At 42.1% G+C, this 24,799-nt stretch overlaps 2 protein-coding genes across 2 annotated transcripts in view; one reads left to right on the top strand and one right to left on the bottom strand.

The window, feature by feature from the left end:
* Positions 1 to 4,317: 4,317 nt before the first annotated feature.
* Positions 4,318 to 16,315, bottom strand: ATP6V1E1 (ATPase H+ transporting V1 subunit E1). Its single transcript, XM_042795501.1, has 9 exons — positions 16,150 to 16,315; positions 12,476 to 12,541; positions 10,860 to 10,969; positions 10,307 to 10,373; positions 8,406 to 8,495; positions 7,016 to 7,084; positions 6,530 to 6,624; positions 5,535 to 5,622; positions 4,318 to 4,934 (listed from the first exon to the last, which is right to left on the bottom strand). The coding sequence occupies exons 1-9, from the start codon at positions 16,180 to 16,182 to the stop codon at positions 4,872 to 4,874; spliced, it is 681 nt and encodes a 226-aa protein (XP_042651435.1). The 5' UTR covers positions 16,183 to 16,315; the 3' UTR covers positions 4,318 to 4,871.
* A 1,767-nt stretch (positions 16,316 to 18,082) lies between these two features.
* BCL2L13 (BCL2 like 13) overlaps positions 18,083 to 24,799 on the top strand; it is a 44,919-nt gene continuing 38,202 nt past the window's right edge. Inside the window, exons 1-2 of the mRNA XM_042795282.1 lie at positions 18,083 to 18,279; positions 23,938 to 24,127. Coding sequence (XP_042651216.1) covers positions 24,007 to 24,127 — 121 coding nt within the window. The 5' untranslated portion in view covers positions 18,083 to 18,279; positions 23,938 to 24,006. The remainder of the gene's footprint in view (positions 18,280 to 23,937; positions 24,128 to 24,799) is intronic.

Genomic DNA, 24,799 nt, shown 5'->3' with positions numbered 1-24,799 from the left:
CTCTTAATCTCCCAGACTATTTTAGGCACAGGCTGTGGGTCTATGGAGATGGCTCCAGCCTCATTGTACTGTGTATGCTATTGGTCTGTGTAAGGTATTATCTGACACTTATATCTTCCAACAGGGATGCACACTCTTCTGTTACTTATTTCCCACCGCTTGCTAACATCAGCAGTTCAGGACAGGAGCACGGGATGAACAAGGTACCCTCCAGCTGCAGGCTGGGACCTGTGACCTCTCCAGACAGCGAGCACCCAAAGGCCTGTAGATGGGCCTTCATGTCCAGATTCACCCAAAAGCCAGATTCTCACTGCTAGCTTTTAAACAAGGCTTCTTATGGAAAACAGGGCTGTGCTTTCCTCCAAGACTGGCTCTCAGCAGGCAGCTGGGCACTTCACCTGCCTCCCTGCAACACGCTCACCCCATCACACTACCAGCTTTCTGATGGGTAGCACTTACCCTGACAGCCAGCTCAGAGCTTCCTTTCAGAAGTTATAGCTCTGTCAACTGCTACTGGCTTAATAAAGTCATCGAGGCCTCAGTTCTCGGTACTTTCTGGTTGTTTTCTTCTAGTCATTCTCTCACCTTGACACTGGCACACACCTCCAGGGATCATTCATACAGCATGTGTCTCTCTGATTAATGTTAATACCTCTCAGTGTAAAAACTAAGTACTAAAAAAGAGGTTGTGACTCAGATGTGCAGTAACATTTTAAGTCCTCTGCTGATCACTTAGTGTCAAACTCGCTCTTAAATTTTCCATTGCCAACTGTGCAGAATAAGTGCAACATTATCTATTTCCCCAACTCCTTTTCCAGCACTAGACAGAACCAGCTCTGCACTCTCCATTAATCTGCGGTACTTGTCTCCCCCATCACAACTTAATTCTTTTACCTGAACCCTGATTTAATGCCTCCTTTGTTCCCCATATTTGTCCAGCTTCTTAATGTGCTGAGCTGGCTTAGGGCTTGTTTACTATACCCAACTGGAATATTTTGCATACTTATACAAAGATGAATAAAAATCAATATCCTCATTGATTTGCCCTAGGTCATCAGGCAAATCAGTTAAGAAAAAAAATTGTTCATCCTACTTCATTTGCTTAAATCAGCAGTATGGTTAAAATAATAAAACAGTGCTGCAGTGACACTGCAGTGGGAACTCTGAAATCCACCTGAAATGCTGCTTTTGTTTCATATATTACTTGCAAAAACCTGTGTCCAAATGTGGAAGAGAAGATGGCACAACAGGATTGCTAACTACACTGGGTAAACCTGGATGAGATAGTCCTGTTTTTCTTCTGCATGCCTAAAGTAATAAAATTTGGTAACAGCCCCTATTGCCTGGGATGAAGGACAAGGATGTTCCAGGTAATACAAATACCATTATTTTGTAATTAAAATTATGTCATCTGTTTGTCCTAAGATTAAAACGAACCAGTGCTTTTTGTAACACACTTGCAGAGAACTGGTGGTGCAGGAAGAAGTTCCTGTCACAGTTGACATGGCTCAAGCTAAGAGTACCCGCAATTCCTCTAATAAACTGAGTAAGCATAAGTGCTTCAGTTAGCTTGTGGGGGGGGCAGGGGGTACTAAACCACTAGTCTCAGACTTCAGATGCAATACGCTTCTATAAGGTGTTAGGACCATTTCTAAAGGGCCTATTTTGAATCACTGATGCCCAAGTGATTGACTAACACTAGAAACACTTTTGAGGCCACTATTTTTTGTATGTAAGTGTGACCAGTTGTCCTGGTTGGGGCTGGCCTAGAGCTCCCATTGGTCTGGCAGCGGGAGGAGCTGCAGCCCCCTGAGACCCCAGGGGCTCCCCAGGGCCCAGTGCCCTCACCTGTGTGCGGGGGCGGGGGGAGCACAGCTGGAGGGCTGGGCCCCGATTGGCCGATAGTCCATGTCACGTGACCTTGTGCTCACTATATAAAGGCAGGAGAGGGCCAGGAGGGGCTCTCATTTCCGGGGGTGTGGCTGTGGGGCCTTTGCGTTGGGGATCACAGGCTGGGAGCAGGCGGGTGTCGGTCGGCAGGAGGTGAGCAGGTGCATTGTACATTACCTGTTGATACTGCTGTCAGTGTGTTATTCTGTGACCGTTATTCAACTGTTTTTATCTCAACCCGCGAGTCTCCCTTTGCCCCTCCGGTTCCCTCCCCGTTCCCAAGTGGGGGGAGGGTGGGTGAGCGGCTGTGGGGTGTTTAGCTGCTGAGTAGGCTCAAATGCCAACACCAGTAATTATTTCTTCCTCTTTCCTGCACAGGAAGATGCAAGAGGAGATACAAAACTAACAGAGGAAAATAAGTAGTAAGTAGCAACTGCAGTATTTTCTAGTATGAGCCCCAGAGTCAGACACTTAACTAGTTACTATTTTGCTTTTCAAAAATGTTCAAGATTTGGATTTGTGAAGGTCTTGCTACCTTCATGAGAGCAGCAGACCATCAGATCCTGTACAAAGAATCCCTTTTTGTCATGGCCAAGCACGTTTATGTTTGTGGTATTAGAGAAAGTCTTGGTAACTTCTAATACAAGTTTTTTTACAGAATATAACCTACCTGAAGATAATGTTGTAACTTGGCCAATCACTGTGGAGTGATGTACAACAGAGCTATTTGTCTCTTCTGCATTCCAACCTTCAGCTTATTCTGTCTGTGACTATCTACATGCATTACACCATTGCTTGTATCAGTTTTCCAAGGAAAACATTAGCACTAGAAAAACATAAAAGCTGCACTTTCAATGATGGCCAAATCTAGGCCATTCACTTCTATAGAGATGATCTTACGATCTCTTTGAAGTCTTTTCATTGAGCATTAGAACAAATATTCATCCTAGCAAACAGTAGTAACCTCCTCTTGTCTCTTCCCTCAATATTTTATTTCCATGTGCTGCATTCTATTTCAACATTTAGAGTTTCTGTTCCTAGCTCTAGCTGTAGAGAAAATAAGGACTCAGATAAGTTCAACTGCTTTTCCAAAGCACTGGCAGATAGCTTATTGATGAGTTGGATGAAACCATCAGAAAAGAGTGAAACAAATCTGTTCCAAAAAGCACTATTTGAACCAAGAAACACCGTGGTTAAACATGCGTGTGTAAAGGCTTTTCCTTTACTACAGGTGTGCCACAAAAGCAGAACCCGGTGCTCAGTTTGGAAGCTTGATCACTGACAGCTGCAAAGATGAAAGCTGTAGTAGTTATCCAAAATCCAGAAAGAGTAGGACTTTAGTCCAGATACACTTACTGCCCAGTCATAGAAAAGCAAAGTGCTAAAAGAATACATACCACAACCATCTATGTGGAAAACAAGAACTGGTACGTAAATGCAACACTGAGGAGCAGTGAAACAAAAAAACCAAACTTACTAAAGATTCTTATTTTGCAAGAGGAAATCTAAAGATTAAGTAAGTTTAGATTTAGGATTTTCTGATTAAGTAAGTTTAAATTCAGGATATTCTTAGCAGTCAATCTCCATGATCGAGAAATGAGGCCGTGAAAGGCATATCTAGTATTTAGAGTTCTTACATGAGGGCATGCACCTCAGACTGAGAGGGTCTTGGGTTAAAAACACTGCATAAAGCAATGTTGCTGCAGCTTGGCATGTATTCTTCATGACACAATGTAAAATTCCTACCGTTCCTGAATCACTACAGTACTTAGAGATGATTTCAAAATGTATTCAAGCAGTAATTCACTTGAGCAGTTTCTTATTTCCATGAAACAAGTTTCAGAATTGAGCACTAGGTGGAGTCAGGTATTCTGGCAGAGGCTTGTAGTATAGAAAGTCACCTCAAGAATTTTTCTGTCCTACACCACAGAAAGTGAAGACAATACTAATCATTATTGCAGAAGCAAAGTAGTAAGTGTTAGTAAAACTTAATAGATTAGGTAATTAATATATTTGTTACTGTTATTTCATTTAATAGTTACTAACAATAGAGAGAATAGCTGCAACACAGTCACCTATTGTTCCTCAAGTCCTGAAACCCAAACAATACTCCTTTAGTAATTGTATCTCCTATACAAAAACAACAAACCTGTAACTGGAAATGGATTGTATTTGTTATATTTAAGTAATGTAGTTGTATTGCTCTAGTTCTCTCTTGTGAAAGGAGATTGAGGGAGCAAAACTGCTGACCCATTTTTTAGGAAGAATGAAGCTCATCCTAGAGTCCTATTCAAAAGGCTTGCCTACAATCCAATGTCAGCACAGAACAGTTATTACACACAGCCCTCAAGCAGTAAGTCCCTATACACACAAGCCCACTTTTCAAAGGTTGCTGCCAATCCCCCAGAGAAAAGCTACAAAGAACTTCATACACACACACATTTTTATTTTAATAAATAAAGTTTTACAGGCTCAGGCTTTTTTTTTTTTTTAAATCACATATACAGAACAGAAAAATGCCTGACCAAGTAACATGAATTAAACTACTAACCCTGGGGAGGAATGCATGCCCTCTGTAACACTGAAGACCTTAACTGAAGAGGGATTTCCCCATAGGCAGCATAGTAATTTTCCTCACCGATTAGACAACTTGAAAGAGATATGGCCAAAGCAAAGAGAGTGACCCTAAATGGACCACATGTCTTCACAGAGCCACAGCAGTGCAAGGAAAGCCAAGAGCCCAAACACCTCCATTTTCTAGCATCACTGCTGAATGAATATGTATGTCTTCACATCCTTTAAGCAATACATTCTAACCACAAGTAAAGAGGCTAAGCACAGCAGGTATGCAAAATTATTCCATTGAAGAACAGATACTGGATGACAAGGTAATGTTATATTTCAAGATTTTAAATTAGCAGATGCTTTTGCATCCCCTTCAGTGTGGCAGTGGAACAGATCCCACCTTCTCTCATAGAGGTTTAGTCCAAAAACTTCCTGTTGGCATTAGCACCAAAGAGAGCCACTCTGATTTCTGGCATCATCTGTTGAGAAAGAGTACATGTCATACACAATGGGCAATACAACTGCTGTACATTCCTCATTGGAGGTGCTGTGTGATAGCTAGGATAGGCTTCAGAATTAAGAAGTCAATTCATCCAAGTTTTCTGAAGCCTTTACCTGATCACACACTGCCAGCTACTCTATGCACTTAAAGGATTGACTACACTGCAGCATAACAAAGAAATGCCAGAGCTGATTTTTTCCAATAGGGTATAATAGGTCTCAGCCAAAGTTTCTCATACTTAAGGGAGCTTCAGTAATTCAAGTTATTCTCAGCATTTCAACATCTTGACTGCAATGTAGTCATAACGAGTCTTTCTGTATCGTAATTTCTAGGGTTTTATGCTCATGCTTAATTCAAATGGCATCATTCTGGGAAAAGGCATGTTTGTTGTAGAGAAGCACAAACAGTAGGTAATTTGCTTCTTTCCATCCAAAAATAACTTGTTTCTTGTCATCCATGTTGAAATCTGATCCCGCACACTATTGTGACAGCTAACACACTGGAAACACTAGGATTTCATTACAGGACAAAACTAGTTAATTATATCTTGTTCACCTTGGCTGTTAGAGAAACTCACCTGCTGGGCTACAAGATCCAGCCGACTTTCCAGAGTATTGGAAACCTTAATTTTACCATCACTGTTGTAGATTTCAACACCTCCAGCACTAGAAAGGGGAAAAAAAAAAACACCACCAAAAAAACAGTAACAAAAAAACAGTGAAATCCATGGGACATCTCAAACTCAGAATATGTGGCAGAGCTATTATCTCAAATGAACGCTTATAGGTAAGTCAGATATGTAGACAAGATTTTTATGTTTTTTTGAAATAAGTATTTTTTGATCATGTTTTAATAAGAATCAGCACAAAGTGATCCAGTGAAGCAGCAGTGCAAAGCATCTTTGGAGTTATTATCAGAGACCACAGCTACATACAAAGGTCCTCATTAGTATAAGCTAAATGCAAGCAGAGCTATGGAATTTGTCACTTCAAAGCAGCTTCAGACTCAATATTTTATTATTAATTGACAGTTCTCAGATTTTGGGAAATGAGGAAGGGTGCTAAAAGTGTTGTTTGCTGTTCCATACATAAAGATCCCTACCAGAACACATACCTTTGTGCCATGTTCTTTATCATACTATATGGAAGTAGAGCCTTGCAGACATAGCAGACACAAACCCCATCAAGTGACTGTCCTGCAGCACCTTATGACTCAATTTGCTTCGTCTTGAGATAGAAAACATGGCTACATGCATATTCTCTCTCTTTAAAAGACTAATAGTTAAGTTTCTACCTACTTCTAGAGTTATTCTCTACTTCAGTACTATGAATCGGGCTGGAGGTTACACAAAACTTTTATGGACATTTTTGATTTGAGACAGTGATTGTCTGGAGGAAACTGCAGAGTCTGTGTTTGATTAACACAAAGAAGTGCCAAATTCCACTAGAACAGCAGCAGCCACACTGTGGGGATATTCCATACATAATTTTCTGAGACTGTTCTGGTAGGAGCTGTGGCTTGAAAAGTTGCATTAAGTCAGTACTCAGTATAAAAGACTGCCATTTTCCTTACATTTCCTCTGGCAGGAAGTTGTCTTGGTCAATGTGAACATCCACATCCCTTTTTGTGGCATTTTTGTAGATGGGAATGCTCTTCTGTACTGCAGTCTAGGATACAAGATAAACCTCCAATTAGTACTGACAAATGTTGGCAAACCACTTGGGCTTGGTCACTCAGTCATTTGTAGCAATAAAATGAAGGGATTGAGGCTTTTTTTAAAAAAATTTCTTTTAATTAAGCAAATATATTTCAGTATGGCTTAAGAATTATTATTCTTAATATTATAGCAATGTTTAAAGTTTCCTAAGTAATTTCCAAGCAAGCAAATGATCCCCAACTTGAAAAGCATACTTGTTCTCTTGCATTGTATCTGCAGCAGAAATGCACCCAGCAAAGCTTGTTTTCATGTCACACAGATGGGATCTGAGCAGTACGTATTTGCAGTCAGGTCCCAGCCTTTGTGAGCAGGATACTGTCAAACTATTCTAGGTGTCTTACCTTAACCATAGGGAAATCCTGTTTCCTGCACCGAACAACTATTCTCGGCTCAAGCAGCTGGTAGAATCCCTGCACAAGACAACCATTACAGTATCAGAAAGTCAACATTTTATTTGTCTTAGAATATTTAACCCTAAGAAAGGAAAGGAGCCGGTCACTTTGAAAACTGAAACCTGACAATATTAGCCTCTTTTATTTAGTTCTTTGCTTGCAAGTTCACCTCATGCAAACGTTCTGAGAGGACAGCACCAATATCTGGGACAGAGCCTGCAACTCTAAATTATGCATTTCTTTGTTAGCTTCAAGTTTGAAACTCAAGTGAAACTAAACGTATGTATCATAGGACTGAGTTGCCCAGACAGTGTACATGCATACATAAGGATCATTGCTGTCTAAGTAGACTGAGCATGGAGCCAAGCTGAGATTCTCCTATGTTGCTCTTGGAGAAGACATGCAGTAGTTTTAGATGGCTGTTCGAATAACTCCTGCCTTGCAGCTCTTGTAGCAATACATGATAATAGATAAAATAGGTTTTGGTCCCTTCTAACAGGAACTAAACCTATCTAGTCCAGCTGTGAGTACTGATGACTACAGATCCCTAACTGGATCGAATAATGAGCCAAGACAGACGTGGCCAGCTTGCAAGAATGAGACAGGTTTGTTTGAGGTACAGCAATAGCAGACCCAGGCGTGACAATGAAACAACACTGAATTGGAAGCACAAGCTGGTAGGAAACACTGTGAAGAAAACTTTGCCATCAAACTGCGGGCAGGAGGGCTTGCAGCTGGCTGCCGAGTTTATAGTGGCAGGACCAATTCATACCAGAAGGTGGCACTGGTGGTCGCACGACGGACCCCGGGCAATGCTGACTGGAATTTAGCAGTTCATCGCTGGGGCTTGAGGATGGTGTTCTAGGTAAGCAACGCTTTGATTTCCGCTTTGTACCATGCCATGCTACAGTAAAGTTACCACAGCCAGGACTTCTAAGTCTCAAACTCTGAAAACATTTTAAAAGAGGTAACTACTGACTTCTGGGTTTGGAGAAACAGATTTTACCAAAGGTGTATTTGATCCAATTATTACAGAAGCTTGAAGTGTGGATCTTACATGTGCATGCTACAATGTATGTGTGCGCATCTGCAATTATTCTTATAATGGAACTGCTGCTTGGTATATGAGGTTTTATACCTCAAAATAAGCTGCAACCTTATCCGTTCAGAATCCACAACTGAAAGATACAGCAGAAATGATGTTTAAAACTCAAAGATCACCCAGCAACATTTGATCTAGACTCCAATACAACTGTAACTTCAGGTGGGTTATATTTGAAGAAAGACACCTAGGAGGATAGGTCTTCGATCATCTATTGTTTACAATTTAAATATTTACCTGTAGAACTAGTCCATCCAGCAGTGTCTGGTACCTGGCAGTATCCTTCACCACCTTGGCAAGTCTCTGCTTGGCCTCATTCAGCAAATCCTACATTCAGAAGAAATCAGATCAGCAGAGCCCATCTGTTTGGCATTTGGTTTCATGCCTACCAACTTTCTGTAGTCCTATTATAGCTATCACACCCTGCCAACACGTAAACGTACATTCCAGCTGGTGTTCATCCAAGCTAACCTTCCTCTCTGTACATGGCACAGTATCCTTTCCGAACAGCTCCCTTCTCCCTGCCCTGATCTGAACCCATTACAACCTGACAATAATTCCTTTTTCATGAAAAAAGACCTCAGTAGTAAAAGACTAGTACTTATAATATTAATTCAGACAAACTAAATATGTTGTAAATCATTGCTTGATGCAACCTACCAAAGTTGTCCAAATAACACTTTTTCAGCTTCGTGGCTGAGCAAAGAAATCCAATCTATCATTTTATCAAACAATATTCAGGTTAAGTATTTTTTAATTGTAAGCAAATGTAAGTCAAAATTTAAAAGTGAGTTTATTTTTAATTTGAAGAAGCTGGCTTTGATTATCTTTATTCAGCAAATCAGTCTCAGATGGGATAGAATTTTTAAGAAATTTGAGTCAATTCAAACACCGCTCTTAGAACTGAACCATCATAATTACTTCAGATAAAGCAATTGTATGATTTGGTATAATCTTTTCCTTACTGTCCTGCCTCATAGTGTTTAAAAGAAGAGTGCACGTAAACACAATCAGTACAAGGACATAAGGCTATCACAATTTAATGTCACAGTCAAATCTAGTTATACTGTCACCCTTAGAGTAACACAGCATTGCTGAAACTGCTCCTCTCTCTCGTTCGTGAAAGAGGCCAAAGATCTGATATGGGAAGAACAAACTAGCAGCATGTGACTTCAAATGTTTTAAAATGAGGAAGAGTGTTGTGCATTGCTCAGAAGCATGAGGCTGAGTCAGCTGATAAATGAGGAAGAGATTACACAGCAGAGACTATCACAATAGTTAGCTCTTTAGCTTCCCACCTTCCTCCTCCCTGAATACAATCCGAAGTTTGAAACTAGGTTTAAAGAATCGATAAACTGGTGATTTTCTTCTGTTAACTCCCCTTTTTCCTGGTATCATCAACTTGAACATTATCCAATTTTCTTATTTTTGACTTCTACAGGTCTCAGCTTTTCCAATAGCTCCACAGCACCATCTAGTAGAATATGGAACACTCAAACTGTTCCTGACACAGGCTAAGAGATAATAGGAAACCTGCTAGCTGTATAATGAGCAGAATGAGAATACACAACACGTGGTGTAAGATAAACATAGTAAGCCTGATCTAAGGCTAAGTGTAGCCTGCTCTGATAAATGATCACTCACCCTATACTTCAACACACAGATTGGTCACCTACTAGAACAAGAAGCAAACCTTTTCATATATTAAGGGTCACTAAAGGAAACAAAAAACCTGGTTAGTGGTGTTTTAAGCCTACTTGCTTAAGCCACGCCAGATTTTATGCATAAATGTTGCTTCAGGCAAACAGAACTTCAAAGTTTTACCAACCATGCAAGACCGAGTTCCTGCTCTTTAAAGAAATAAGCTATTGTCCAAACGATTCAATGCTGCCTGCAATGTTTCTGGCGGATAACTATTTCCCTAAAAGAGCAGGTAATAGAAACTGTGAGAATAAGCTAAAGCAGATTAGCAAAGCTGGACTTAGTGACTTTTCAGAGCAGCTGGGAAAGCCATTTTTGTATGTTGAAGCAAATGTCACTCAATCAAAAATCGTATTTTTCTTTAGAGAATGGTTAAGAACATTTCCTAACAGATGGCAGAAATAGAGCCTCTGCGTCTGTACTACAGAGATACTCACTGCAATAAGGTCATCCCTTGCCTTGAGGACCTTCAGTCTTGCTTGATTCATCAGGTTGGACATCTGTCTGCAAGTTGCATGATAAAGTTGAATCAATCCCTCAGATTTTGACAGAAGAACTGCAACATTCTAACTGTGTACTTTACATCTGAAGATAACAACACTACAACATCCAGTACAAAAGCCAGTTGACCTATTTCAATCTGTTTCTGAACTTGCACAAATGATTACAATGCAGAATCCCATCCTTCAGTAAAGACCCACCAAAACTAAACCTGACATGATCATTTGTCCCAAAGTAACAGACCAGAGCAGAGTTCTGTACATTAACTACATGAAGAAATATGAAAGATTCTTCCACCACACTTACTAACAATTATACTACTGTAGCTCACCTTTGAAAATTTCTCCCCAGGAAAAACTAAAAATAATTAGAACTAAGCATATTGGCTACAATTTGTCTATTTGCCAGAGAAAAACCAGTTTTGTATAAAATTAGCAAAAAAATCAGAGCTCAAGATGTGAAGTTAGCCATGTAACCTAAGCAACTTACATTTTCTTTTGCTGTTCAATTTGTTTCTCCTTCTTTTCATAATACTCCATGATTTTCAGCCTCTGTGTCTGAACAAGGCGACCCTTCTCAATGTTGAATTCTTCTTCTGCCTATAGTAAAAATTAAATAACTGAAGTGGAAATTGATTCCATGGGCTGAAAAAAACAGAATCAAAATGAAACAGCCATGCTTTCAGAGCACATTCATAGATAAGCTAGGATGAAAAAATTACTGGTTCCATATAAACAAAACATTTCAACCAGTACTCGAGTCAAAGGGAGTTCAGGATGTGTTCTGCTGAATTAAACATTGCTAACTAAGATGCAGCTTATTTTATCAATTGATTGACACATGTTTTCTTGCAGTATTTATTCCTCAGGCACAAAATTACCAAATTATATTATACACTGTTAAGTAAAACTAACTTTTTATAGAATCGATCTCTTTTCTGGCTACAAGAGATTCTACCTAAAACAAGCTATGCAGACCTGGGTGTCCACAAACTTTATTATTTAAGCAATTCTTACACAGGGAGAGTGACAGCATAACTATTACTTTTTTATAAAGCCTAGCCAGACGGCATGTGAAAACACGTACCAAATTTTCCTATTTGTACCTGACAATCCAATCTCAACTTCTGACATTTGTTTTCAGATCATCAGGAATACCTGTTTTAGTATTGATTAAATATTGGTGTAGATCTAAATGTTTAAGGGATATTAAATACTGTGAGTAATACATATGCCAAATCCAATACCAACAAGATATTTTAATATTGGTATAATGCAGATTGCTAGGGTTGTAGGGCACCATTAATCCTTCTTTAGTAAACATCTATATTCTATTACCAGGTTAATATTAAACTCAGTCTCTTGTGGCTTAACTGAAGTGAAAAATTCTGCAAGTAATTCAAGTCATTCCTTAAATACACATCTATGTTTCAGTTCCCCAGGCTATCTACTACATCATAACTAGAATTAAGTCTGCAGGTAGCTACAGAAGTTTAAGTATGGTTATGAAGCTACTTACAAACAAACTTTCACCAACATAATTCAACCAGTTTAACTTTCATCTTGTATCATTTTGGTACACATACTAATGCGTGTGCAAGATTACTAGCATTAATGTTGTAATTTACTACAATGTTTCTGCTTGACATGATATGAAAGTCAAGCAAAAATTAAAATTAAACCTTCTGGTAATATCTTGTTATGATAAACCTTTGCAAAATTTGTAATTATGCAGAGAACTCCTTTAATCCTCAGTGATGCCAAGTTATGTATAGGAGATAGGGGAAGGGGTTACACTTAATCCAGTTTATTCACATTACCACTCGGCTATCCTGACTGCTTAAAAAAAATGAATGAACTTGCATATGAATAAATTTATATTTAAGAACCACTAAGAAAACTGACCACAAAATAGCTCCGAGTAGTTTTCATTTGCCAAAAGCTAACAAACTTTAACTTTATTTGGTGCCATCATTTTTTGCTATGTAACAGCACATGAAGTTAAGCCGTAGCTTACAAGTGTTCTAGGGCTGCTCTGACGGCAACTACCAAAACAGGATGTCAGTTTTCATTTTGCACTCACTGACACTGAATTTCCATTTTTACCTTTGCATCTATTTCTTCAGCCTTTTCATTGGCTTCCTGCTCAATGAAAGCCATCATATGCTTGATCTGTAATGAGAGAGAAAAAAATAAAGTATTTTCTGTTGGAGAGGACTTTGATGAGAGGAAGTATATATATGTATATATTCCTCATTTGTATTGTAGGCCCTTCCATATCCATTTACTAATTCATCCAATGTTGTTTTTCAATTTTTCAATTAAATTAAATTAAGCATACAGGTCAAAGAGTCAGTTCATCTTAACACAGATTACAAAAAAATTAATTCATTTTTTTCCAAATAATTCTACATAATGCTGTTTCACTGGCTGTCATTTGAAGAATGTACTTTAGATATGCAACTATACAAAAAAAAACACAAACCAACCACCCAAAAGTATATTTATATAAATGCGAGGCTGGATATTTTCATTCTTCACTGGTGAGAACAACTTTTCACCCACTCCAGAACTAGTAGGAAAATTTAAAAAAAAAAAAAATCCTCACACAGTAAAATTAAAGTCATCTGTTTATTATGACATTTACATGAAACGTAGAAGATTAACATAGAGTCACTGCTCTACATCAGGCATAGATGGCATCTGAATGAACGTGGGCCTTCCACACTAGGTGAGCAGTGAAGCAGAGCAAAGGGCTGCTGACCACTCTGGTCAGATCTGTAAAACCAGAAGTTCCTTTACACACCCAAGAAATCTGTCTTGAAAAAAAGTAGTAAATTCCAAAAAGACTTACAAGGTCATTTAAAAATGCTGATACATGGTTCAACTTAAAAGGACTTTATAAAGTAGTTGCATGTTAGTTTGGAAGAGCTGGGGAAGGAGACAGAGACAGCAGCATGAGTTGATCAAGACCACATCAAGTATCACATGCTGCTTTAGAGCCTAGTATGCACTAATAGAGTCTACTTGAACAACCTCTTTGAAACCACCTTAAAACACTATAAAGCACGGGTCCAACAGCTCAAAGACAAAGAAAGCAATTATACTGAGTTCTGCTCATTTATCACATGCCTTTCTGTGACCAGGCCTAGGTTAAGGTTCACATTTGGGGCACAGTGTAAGGACTCATGCCCAACCAAACTGGAACTTTGAACAGGTATAGCCATTTCCAAGGGCAGATGGAGTGGTCCCTATACTTGAGTGGACCATTGAAACCTACGGACTTTTTGCTTGCACTTAGTGACAAGACACATTTTGCAGACAATCTGGTCCAAATAAACTTGCACAAAAGATTCCATTTACATAACCTCAGACTAAAATGAAATATTTTAAAGAGGTAAGAAAGGTGCCAACGTGAAAACTGAGCCAACGTGCAGAACAGCACTATGCTCATGTAGATGAAAAAACGGAAACAAATAGACAAGTGGAAGCATGTGCAGTGGAAGAAGTGAACAATATCACCTACATCCTCAAAATCAAATCAGCAATGTTTCTATTAGTTCCAGTTTGCAACACTTCCAAGTGCATGTCCACCTACAGCATCATCTTCCTACTCTGCTTGCCTGATTAGATGACTGGTTAAACCAAGCTTTAGACCTATCTGCATTTTAGAAAGGATGAAATAGGCATATAAAATAAGGAAATTATTTTGCTGAATAGCCTATTGTTGAAGGAGACAAAGAACTTTTGTATAGCAGTATTAACCCTTGCATTACTGAGTCACTTCCTAGAGTTTGGTTTGGTTTCTGAATTTTGGAAAAGTACTTTAAACAGTTCTGGGTGTTCAACAAAGGTCCTCTGCATAATGAAGGGGAATAAGATGGAAGCAAGCTGATATGACATCCATTTCCCCAAGTCTGATGAGACTGAAGTGTTATTTCCTTCACAATCTGTTATACTGAAATTCCTTTTTGCCTTTCATAGAAATGAAAAGAGATACTAAGCGAGACTTTCACATCTATAAGTAATACTGGTTTTAATAACACTGATAAAAAGATCTGGTTTTAAATAAGAGCAATTTTAAATGTAGTTATTAACTTCAGCATAGTAATATTTCCTATAAAAAGGAAGAGGGGGTCTTTTCCATCAGTAGTAGTGTGATTATCCTTTCCATGGGAAGTTCCAGGTGTTAGACTGGCTTTAGCTAGAAGTGACTAGCCAGATTAGGCAGAACAATCTATTAAACACCGTTGACACAAGCATTGATAAAGCAAGCAATTCCATCAATGGGAAAAATTCTTAATTAGAGGTAATTTTCAAAGTGAAAATTATTGAAAGCCCCATGGCATGCAGGTGATTTCAGGGGACCAGTTGGCAAATTCACACCGGATTTATACACATGCAGAACGGTCATGCCATCAGCAGCATTCTCTTTTCCAGTTAACAGGACCACCCTAAGCTCAGAAGTATAAAACAATTACAGGAAAGTTGCAGATGTGAAATGCTGTTAGCATTACATGTTTAGTGTATCAACAGATCCTGAACTAACCTTTGAAGTTCAGGTCCATGGTGGCTGAGCAAAACCACCCCAATGTCAGCTTTATTTTGATTATTTTCATGGAAGAGGCAGGAAAAAAACAAACAAGCATTGCAAATAAAAGGCAACAGAATGTAATGTTACAATTCTCCTTTTGGAGAAAGGCAACCTACTGATTTTACTTTCAATGTGATGCTTCCTTGCCAAGAGACTATGTTTACTGAATGAGAAAGTGAGACACGAAGCACTTATGATGCAAAGGACAAGGGGAACTTGGCTGATCTGCTCATCACCTGCAGAAAACTCCATGGACCAGTACGGACTGGATCTGTGCAATCTCTAACATGGCATACCATTTCCAATCCAGCTGAAAGCAGCTTTCTTAGGCAAGGGCAGTGTTTACTGTCAATAAGGACAAAGTGTCTTGCCTCAGGAGGAAGTGTCCACAGTCAGACTTTGGGGCTGTAAGTTTCCATTGCAAGAGAAGCCCGGGTTGCACTACTCTGCTTAGGATATAAAAGTGAAAAGGGCATCTGAGAATGCTTAATAGCCTACCTAACTTCTAAGTTACAGCTAATTAGACGTAGCATAGCTATAAGAAAAAGAGATGGAAAGTCCTTAGAAACCAACATCTGAAAAGACAGTACTTACTTAGGGCAATGTATTTATCTGCCTTAAGGTGCAATTAAACACCACAGATAGCATAAAGGCTACTTATGATCCCTTTCATTACAGCTTGGCATAATATGTCATCAAAATGCAAAGTTCCCCAATGGGTGGCCAGTCAATCCCGCCAGGGAAAAATTCACTTTCTTCAGAGACTTCTCTTTCTCACAGTGATCCCCAGAGATCTTTCCCCTTCCCCAACCCTTGCTTTCACAGGAGAGCGACACTGTTCCAACCTCCGAGCAGGAGATCGTATTCCACAACTAAAACGTGGATCAGCCGCAGCCGCTTCTGCCGTTGTGGGGTTCAGAGCTGTCACACCCCCCATCCCCTCCACCCCTCTCCGACGGGTCTTTTACCAGCCGCCCGGCCCTCCAGCTCAGGCACGCCTGGACCCCACATCTGGCACGGCTTCAGGGCGGGGAAGCTGCCTGCAACCTGCCTCCCCCGCCGCCCCGGCCCAGCCCTCGGTGCCTCTCCCCTCACGCTGGGTCCGTCCTGCCAGCCCGGCGCGGCGCGGAGGAGGCGGCCCCGGGGCCCGCTCGCTCGCCTTCAGGCTAAGGTCCAGCGGCCCTACCTGCTTCTGGACATCGGCATCGCTGAGCGCCATGGCGGCGGCGGCGGCGGCAGGGGCTCGAGGGAAGGCGGTTGGGGGCCGTTACCGACGGCGACGGGAATCAAATCCGGTTCGGGTCACAAGCTGGTGCGGCCGGCGCAGTGTCACGCCGCCCCGCCCACCTGCTCCTCCGGGCCAATAGCAACCTGAACTCTGGCTGGCGACACCGGGCGGGGGGGGGTGGCGGGTCCTTGCGCGCGGCAGGCTGCCATCTTGTGGTGGCGGGCGGGCCTCGCCGTCACCGCGCTCCCTGAGGGGAGCGGCGGGGCCGCTTCCTTCGCCCCCGCCGCGGCCCCCGAAGCCAGGCCGGGGGTTCAGGGGCGGGAAGGGGAAGTGATTTTTTATTTATTCCCCCCCCCCCCCCCCCGCCCTTGACGCGTAGTGTTTTTAGGGGTTTGGTGGCAATACCGTGTTCGGTGTCAAAAAGAGCTGAGCTTCCAAGAAGCGTCGTAACAACTTGTATCAGGGAGGAATTAGAACATGTCGAGAAAGCCGCTCCTAAGGCCCTCGAGCAGATACGTGCCAGCAGTGCTTTGGGCTCCCCATCACGGGAAGCTTGGCTATTTCAAGGTCGCGTTCAGCTGTAGAAAGCTATTTGTAAAATCTCCCCGGTTTTTCCAGGTTTGGACTGACGAGAGCAGCGGGAGGAGGCAAGCAGGAAGGAGGAGGGGAAGGGCGGCCTCGCAGCCCCGGCTGTCGGGTGGAGGTGGCCTGGGGGAAGCCTTGTGGGCACCGCAGGTCCGTGGGCTTTTTAGGATGGAGAGTTATGGCACCAGCATTTCTCCACAGGAATAGATGGTGGGGATTCAAAGCGTTTATTAATAATTATTACCTTCTGTCATTTTGTGATGCAGAAACGCCCAACAACCATTTTCAAATGATGTGCTGATTCCCCAGTGGTTCTGTTACTGCCTCCATTGTTTATGGCAAAATGTGAAGCAATGTTCAACAACTTCCAATATTATTTGTCTATTCTAGCTGGCAGGAAGCTTCTATTTCCATCCTGCATGTACATTTACTGGAAAAATTAGAGCTGTTCCTTACAAACCTGTGTCAAATGTGGTATTTGGCATATGCATGCTTCTTCTGGTCTTGTTTCTATTTTGCTAATTTTTACTGTTTCTTTTCCTGTGTATATACATCTACACATAAATATATGTGTATATTATGTATATATGTAAATATACATACAAATATGTAACTTTTATATTTTCTCATGTGTATATTATTTTAGATATGTATATACATGTAAAAATATGTAACATATTTTCTCATGTGTATTGTTATGTATTTATTATATATAAGTATATACATATATACACATAAATTTACATATAAAAATGTTTGTAAGTTTCATATTTTCTCATATTGCAGTTACGTTGCAATGCAGGGAATCCCCTTGTATTTTGGGGCTTGAGGACACGTTACTATTATTTTGGGCACAATCTAAATAACATTAAAACAGAACTGCCTTCAGGCTTGCTTGCTTTCCCCCCGCCTCAGGGGAGGCTTTCCGCCTGGGGCTCTGACCCAGCTCACCCGACACCTGCAGCCCTGCGACCTGGATCGGGGCCGCGGAAACGGACTCTCCTCCGTTCTTTACCTCCACCCCACGCCCCAAAAAAAAAAAAAAAAAAAAAAAAAAAAGCGAGGAGAACGCAAAGGGGTTCAGACGAACCCTCCGCTTGCATCGCACTTTTGTGGGCGTGCCCGGGAGAGCGGGAAACCCGCGTCCGCCCGTCCCCGCCCTTAAGCTCCGGGAGCGCGGCCGCGCCGCCACCTCTTCCCGCCCCCTGCGCAGTCACGTGGTGCGAGAGCCCTCCCTGCGCCGCTTCCCCCGCCCCTCGGCGCGGGCCGGTGACGCGCGGCACGAGCGGCCGTGACGCGCTCGGCCCCCCCCCCCCCCCCCCCCCCCCGCATCATGGCGGCGGCGGCGGCAAATTAGGGCAGAGCTCGCACCGCCTCGCGCGCGCGCGCGCGCGCGGGCGCCCACCACCCCCGGCGTGACCGACCCGGAGCAGCGCCGCTCCTCGCCCGGCCTGCCCGCCCCCCCCCCCCCCCATCCTCCTCCCCGCCCCGCGCCGCTCGCAGGTGAGAAAGGGGGTGGGAGCGGGCGGGCGACTTTCATTTGTTTATTTATTTACCTAGCTAGCTATCCACTTGTTTATTTATTTATTGGTTTTGCCCCCCCCCCCCCAGCCGGCCGGGAGCGGGGAAGGTGTGTGGGGAAGCGGGCACGAGGACGGCGCGGCCGTTGGGCAGATCCTCTCCCCCCCCCCCCGCGCGCGCGCGCCGTCCGTGAGGGGCGGGGGGGGGGGGGGGCGGGGAGGGAGGGGAGCGTGCCGCTCTCCACGGGGTCGGTGGCCGTAGAACTTCCCCGGCGGGGGCGGGGCGCGGCGGGGCCACGCCCTCTCCGCTGCACGTCGGTCCCCTCCCGCCCCCGCCGTGACTGCGGCTGAAGGACGCGCCCGGGCCGGCCCTGAGGGCTGGCGGCGGTGACACCACCCCCCCCCCCACCTCCGCCTCGCCCGCCCCTCGCCCCGGCGGGCTGGGGGCCGGGCCCCGCCGTGTGACAGAAAGGGGCTGTGGCCCCCCCCGCGCCCCCGGCAGCTCCTGAAGGGCGGCGGCAAGGAGAGCCGGCGGCCCCTCCGCTGCGGGGGCTGCGGCCCGCCCGCACCTGCCGCGGTAGCGCGTAGGCTGCGACTCCAGCGCGGACCCCGCCGGCTGACTCATCCCGGCTTTTTTGCTCCTTGCCGGTTCTGCCCGGATATAAATATCTCATTCATCGCCGTAGTAACTGAGGCGCTTACGCTGCGATCTCGTGGGTTGCTCGTCTGCTCCGGCTCGGCGTTTGTCTGGCGCTGCTGAAACTTAAAGCCGGCGCAGGGCTTCTGCCTTACCTGCCTGTCCTCTTCCTGGCTTCTCAGCCCAAATAGCACTTGGCAAATTAAAAACCAAAGTGAATGAAAGCTTGTTAACAAAAGCTGCGTTTGCCATGATTTAATGTTGTGGTGAGATGGTTTCAAGCTGGAGAGGATTGAGAACCTTTATAGTAGATAACTCATACAGTTTTTGTTTTTCTTCCTAGAAGAAAAATCAAACTATTTGCCTAGAATGCTCGCTTAATTATATTTCTCTCTAAGGTCAACTAAAACCACTGCTCAGATAAGTGACTATCATGTTTTCCAGTATTTCCATCCATTAAGTGCCTCTAGAGTATCGGTAATGGATGCAGTATTGATTCATTTCCAGTAGGAATTGACATGTTTGGACTCAGTAGTTCTCAGTTTATTAAAAACAATCTCTTAGTCATACCATCATATATTGTTGGAAAAGTACACCGAAGAATTCATCTTCCAGCTTAATTGCAATTGGGTGCTTTGGAAAGTCCTACCTGTTACATGTTTTCAGAGGCAAGCTGCTGCAAGGTTAGACTAGTCCACACATGCAAGTCTCATCCCAAATCCCTACACAAGTCTTCTGGTAACATTGCAGAATGCTTGAATATTTTCCATCTTGTTGATACGGGGTGTGGTTCTGTAGACCTGCAACTCCTCAAAATTCGTTACATTTGAATAAAGAGCACCCTACAAATGAGAGGCTGCAGATTAGAATGATTTGAGTGTGGTTGCCTCTTGCAGAGATTGAGATCAGGAGGATGACCTAAACTTGTGGATGTATCGATGGCACACTGCCCTAAAAATGATTTGAACTACCATTTTATTGCCTTGCTAAATCTCCCTGTCTGAGCTTGGGTCGAACGCTTGCTGACTGTGACCACACGTGCTTTGAAATAATTCTCCAGCAGCAGGAAGTATTCTGCTGGAGCAGCTGTTTAGGGCAGTTAAGTCTGCAGCTGGTAAGTGAGGCTTGGGAATCTGGGTTGCAGGTGAGAACTGCACCCAGCGTTAGATTGACTCTGTTTTCAAGTGGAATTTAACTATGATCATGGTGGTGGTATTATTTGTAAAAAGAAAGCAATCTCTGACTGCGCTACTGTTTCTGGATCTGTGTGTTTAGTGCATTAGAAGCTGGTAGCGATGTTGATCACCTGCTGTGTTGTTTATAAACATGCAGCAAGATAGTTTGTAAGGCTACAGCTCTGAATGCAAAAGGCAAGTCTCAGACCTGCAACAGTTGACTAGATGTGCAGTAGATTTTAGTGGCAGCTGGTGAACTGTATTATAAGCTGTTGCATTTTGACTTTTGAATGGTGCGTGGTAAACACAGCTTGCTGCATGGTAGGAATTTGCAACTAAGGATTAAAACACAGAGCCTCATCGCTAGGGGATTATATTCACTATATTCATTGGTAGCCTTGCATTGCCCGTTATCTAACGTAAAACTCTTCTGTGGATTAGGATGTGACAGATTGCATGAGGAAATGTCAGGCTAACTGGAACTCCTGAGGTTGGTTGAGCAGCTCAGCCCACAGGAAACAAGTGACAGCAGGGTCGGAGGAATAACAAGCTAAGTAAGCTTCAACAGGTGTAGCCTTTTATTCCCCCAAGGGTGCAGGAACTGAGAAAGGTGGTATTTTTTGTAGGGACTGATTGGTAATAATTTTGATCTCTCTAGCTTTTTAGCAGGCAACATTCTTGCAGTGAATCTGTTATATCAGAAATAACCCTCCTGCCCGTGCTTTGAGGCTTATGTAGTCTGTATAATACCTTATTTCCACTGCTCCATTACATCTCTCATACAAGCCTTTGTCTTATTCTCTTAAACAGTTTCTGGACTCTCTTCCATTTTTCTCCTGCAGTGGAAAGCTCTCCTTCCTCTGATCTGATCTCTCAAGCTGTGTGTCCTTTTTTAATCCCACTCATTCCTGAAAAATGGCCTTTTCTGAGATATTTACAGTATCTGAGTCAATATTTCTCTATTTGTTTTTGTAAACAATAACAGTCATTCACAATTCAAAATGAGTAACTCAGTTGCTGTGCTGTGGGGTTTTCTCAAAGGAAGACCAGAGACACTGAAGTGCATTTCCAGTCTGACATTCATTTTTTGTATGAAGCTAAAGATATTTCTTCTGTTCAAGTTCTTAAGTCTCCCTCCTTATTTCAGTATAAAACTACCTCTCAGAATAGGTGAGGTAAAAGTAATTACTTTTTTTCATTCAGAGCTTTTTTTCTTCATTCTTTTCCCAGGGAAACATTAACCACTATTTAAATAAGCTGTGGTCTGATTCTCTCTTTTTTTTTTCCCTCCTCCCTCCAGAGGCGCTGAGCTAAGCATGCTGAAATTTTCATGAATTAGGCCTCACTGTTGCACGTGGATCACTGTGTTGGTATGGAGTCTCATGCTTGTTTTGATCAACTGTTTTTTTTCGGTCATTTTCTGCACTGATTTGGAATTACATTTTGAAGAATAATCTTTGTTATATATTCAGACTCGTTCTTTGATCCACGGTGTAGTGTCTGGATATCTCTGAACCATCCATCAGACTGATTCTTTCAGGACAGATCAGTTCAGGTTGTCTGGAAGGGCTCCCATTCACTGTGCAGGCATTACGAGAAGCCTGTTGATTTCAGGACTGTGAATCTCTACTGAACAAACCAGAACTGAAACGTGCTGGGGAGCTTTTGGTTTTTGATGAATGGCATCTTTCACACCTGGTGATGTGAACATGTGATGTGGTGATGGCATATGGGGACCTGGTCTGAAGAGCAGATCTATTGTTAAAGGATCCTAAAGTCTTCTGAGCAGTTATTTTTTTCCAAGTCTCCCTGCTTTATGAAAGACTCAGTTTATAGAAGCGGCTGAAGGGTAACTGTGTATTGTGAAAAAGCTGTGCTTATCCTCTTCTATAGTTTATTACGTGTCTGACACATGATACATTGCCTGTAGAGCACTCTGGGATGGAAGAGGCAATGTAAATGTAGAATTACTACTCCAGGGGAAGAGGGATGAGTGTTGACTCAAAGTTTTGACATCAGTTCACTCCTGTATAAATCACTTCTTTGGTTAAGCTGTAGCAAAGACTCAACTGAATCTTTCTGATAAAGGATTTCAGGCATTTTGAAATACATGGCAAAAGGCAGGGCTTCCAGAGTATAGTCTTCATGAGAGAGTCCTCTACTGTTTTCAGTACTGAATGAGTTTCAGAAACTAGAGTTCCTAAATATTAAAGAAAGAACGCTTAGCCAATTTTACACCAACTCTTTTCCTTTTGCAGCTTTTAGTTTGACGGATTAATTTTTCTTTGCCAAGCTACCTACTCACACAGTAACCATGCCACAAGCACTGTTACAGTTCTGTTTATCCTCAGTAACCAGTTGTATTGCTGTTAATCTGAATTCCTTTCCAGGGAGGAGGGGGGTTAGAAATTAGCCCAGATATCTTGCATATCTAGAGAGGTCAATGCTTTATCTTTTGCTTGCTCTGCTTATTATTTTTGATCTTGAGGTGTCATTTGCAGATTGTGCTTTGGTTTGGGAATCTGGTTCTCTCTCTTTGTCTCAAGGCATTTCCACTGTAATCAGGAACCCTCTTGACATGTTCCAACTTCTGTGCCCTGTATATAACATTTTTCTCATTCTAACTGCTTTAAATTTGGTGTAAATTTTTCTTCTAAAAGTAACTGCAGTCTTGCACTAGTAAATTGTCTAGATCCTTCAGTACCTGATAAGTGGCTGTTCTATAGCGTGAACTTTTTTTGCACAGCTTACATTTTGACAGTCATTCTGATGGCCAAGAATAGGTTACTACTTGTTTGGGAATGACTCTTTGAAGTAATGGAGAACTTAATTTTAAGAGTTTATCTTAAAGACCCAAGTATTATTATTTGATTCATCAAGTTGATAGCACATTGAAAGTAGTTATCCAGACTATTCTTAATACAAAGAGCTAAAACATGTTGATTAATCTGAAAGTTCCTTTCAATCTGCTGTATGGCTGTTTCCTCACTTCCATGTTGTTTTCTGAGTTGGTTTTTTTTTTTTCTTTAGCTTGCCCTTTATGGCAGTTTTAAATTTCTCTCTACCTCAGTTTTTACTGCTGTTTTTATCTGGATATTTGAAAAAAGCAACAAAACAATTAGAGTAAACCCAGGAAGTTTTTTTGCCAGATGTTGCTGTCAGGTGTGGATATCTGGTTTATAAGTATTAATGTCTGGGTGAGAAATCCAGGACACGCAGGCGTCTGTTCTTCAAGTCCCTACAATGAATGTGGAATTTCCTCTGTTGACCATATGTTTTCCATTGCTGTTGGAACAGTAAAATGAGTTCGAGGCAATTGTGGTCACTTTTTCTGCATTAAAAATTTTAAGTATCATAATAGTCAATCTCAGAAAGCAGAGAATTGGGAAAATACTCATTGGAGTTTCTAGGGGAAGAACAACTCCTCAGAACCTGGCTTTTTACCTCAAGTTTTGGTTAACTAAGTCTTCAGAATCCCTCAAAACCTCTTTGCATGAATACATGTGTATTTTTGTATGTAGTTGAGTTGGGAGGCATTAGGAGGCAGACACATGGTGAGGAGCTGTTTGATCTGCTTTAATGTGAGAGTATGTATGCCAAGCGGGAGTGAGAAATGCCACTGCTGGCAGCAGGTGGGCAGGGTGTTGGACTGGGGGGGCAGTTGGTTTTACTCTGCATGGTTCATATTAAAATAAGAATGCATAGGATATCAGGGCAAAAACCTGGATGTTGCTTCACGATTGTTACATAATTCCTTGTTATGTATGAGTTCATGACCTATTGCAGCCTTATAAAAAAACAATCAAAACACTCTATTCTTTCCTTACAGTCTTCCTCAGTTACCCAGAGAAACCCCTACGTGCCCCATAACAGCACTGCCACATTGCAAGACAACCCGATGGCGTCCTCTACTGCTGTGCCTGTAGGATTTCACTATGAAACAAAATACGTAGTTCTCAGCTACCTGGGACTTTTATCACAAGAGAAGCCACAGGAGCATCCTCCTCCTTCAACTCAAGGTAATATTTGCATATTCATCTGTACCTATTTACATCTGCAACCATACTTGCAATTAGTTCTTCAGCTGTTTGTGCCTGGATGCAGAATGTTAGCCTGATGTTTAGTGTAATGCATCTCTTTATTCATTTAAAATGGTGGGAAGAGATACTGATGGAAAGAAAGCTGTTTGTATTTAGATTACTGTTTTAGAGCTATGCCAGGGTCAGTTTATGTTTATGAGGCAAATAAGTGGTTGTAGTAGCTGTCTCGAGGTTAGTAGGGATAATATGTATTATCTTTGTTGAGCCATCTTGATAATTTCAAGCCTATGCTTGCTTTTTTTGGGAGGCAAGTGGAAGTAAGCAGGGGTGAGGTGGTATTTACCAGCATTAACCCTGAGCGATGACTTGAGAAGTCTCGTGTTAAATAGTTTTGCCCTATTATGTTAACACTTATGTTCTTGTCAGTCAGTGGTACTGCAGAGATGTGAGACTTAACCTGGCCTATGCTGCATCTATTTATTTATTTATTTTTGAAAAGTCAAAGACTGCATGGAGTCAGATAGTGAGATGTTTCTTCCAGAACAGGTTTATGAATATAGAAGGTTGAATAAGAAGCAGAATAAAAGAAGTTTGACAGATTGTGTTTCGCATAAACCTAGATAGTAAAACTTACTTTATTTTGTGGTGGCA

Source organism: Tyto alba, unplaced genomic scaffold, assembly GCF_018691265.1.
Source record: "Tyto alba isolate M040663 unplaced genomic scaffold, T.alba_DEE_v4.0 Super-Scaffold_21, whole genome shotgun sequence".
In the NCBI taxonomy this organism is placed as follows: domain Eukaryota; kingdom Metazoa; phylum Chordata; class Aves; order Strigiformes; family Tytonidae; genus Tyto; species Tyto alba.
The sequence above is the reverse complement of the archived record's forward strand: the minus strand, read 5'-3'. Positions and strand labels throughout refer to the sequence as shown.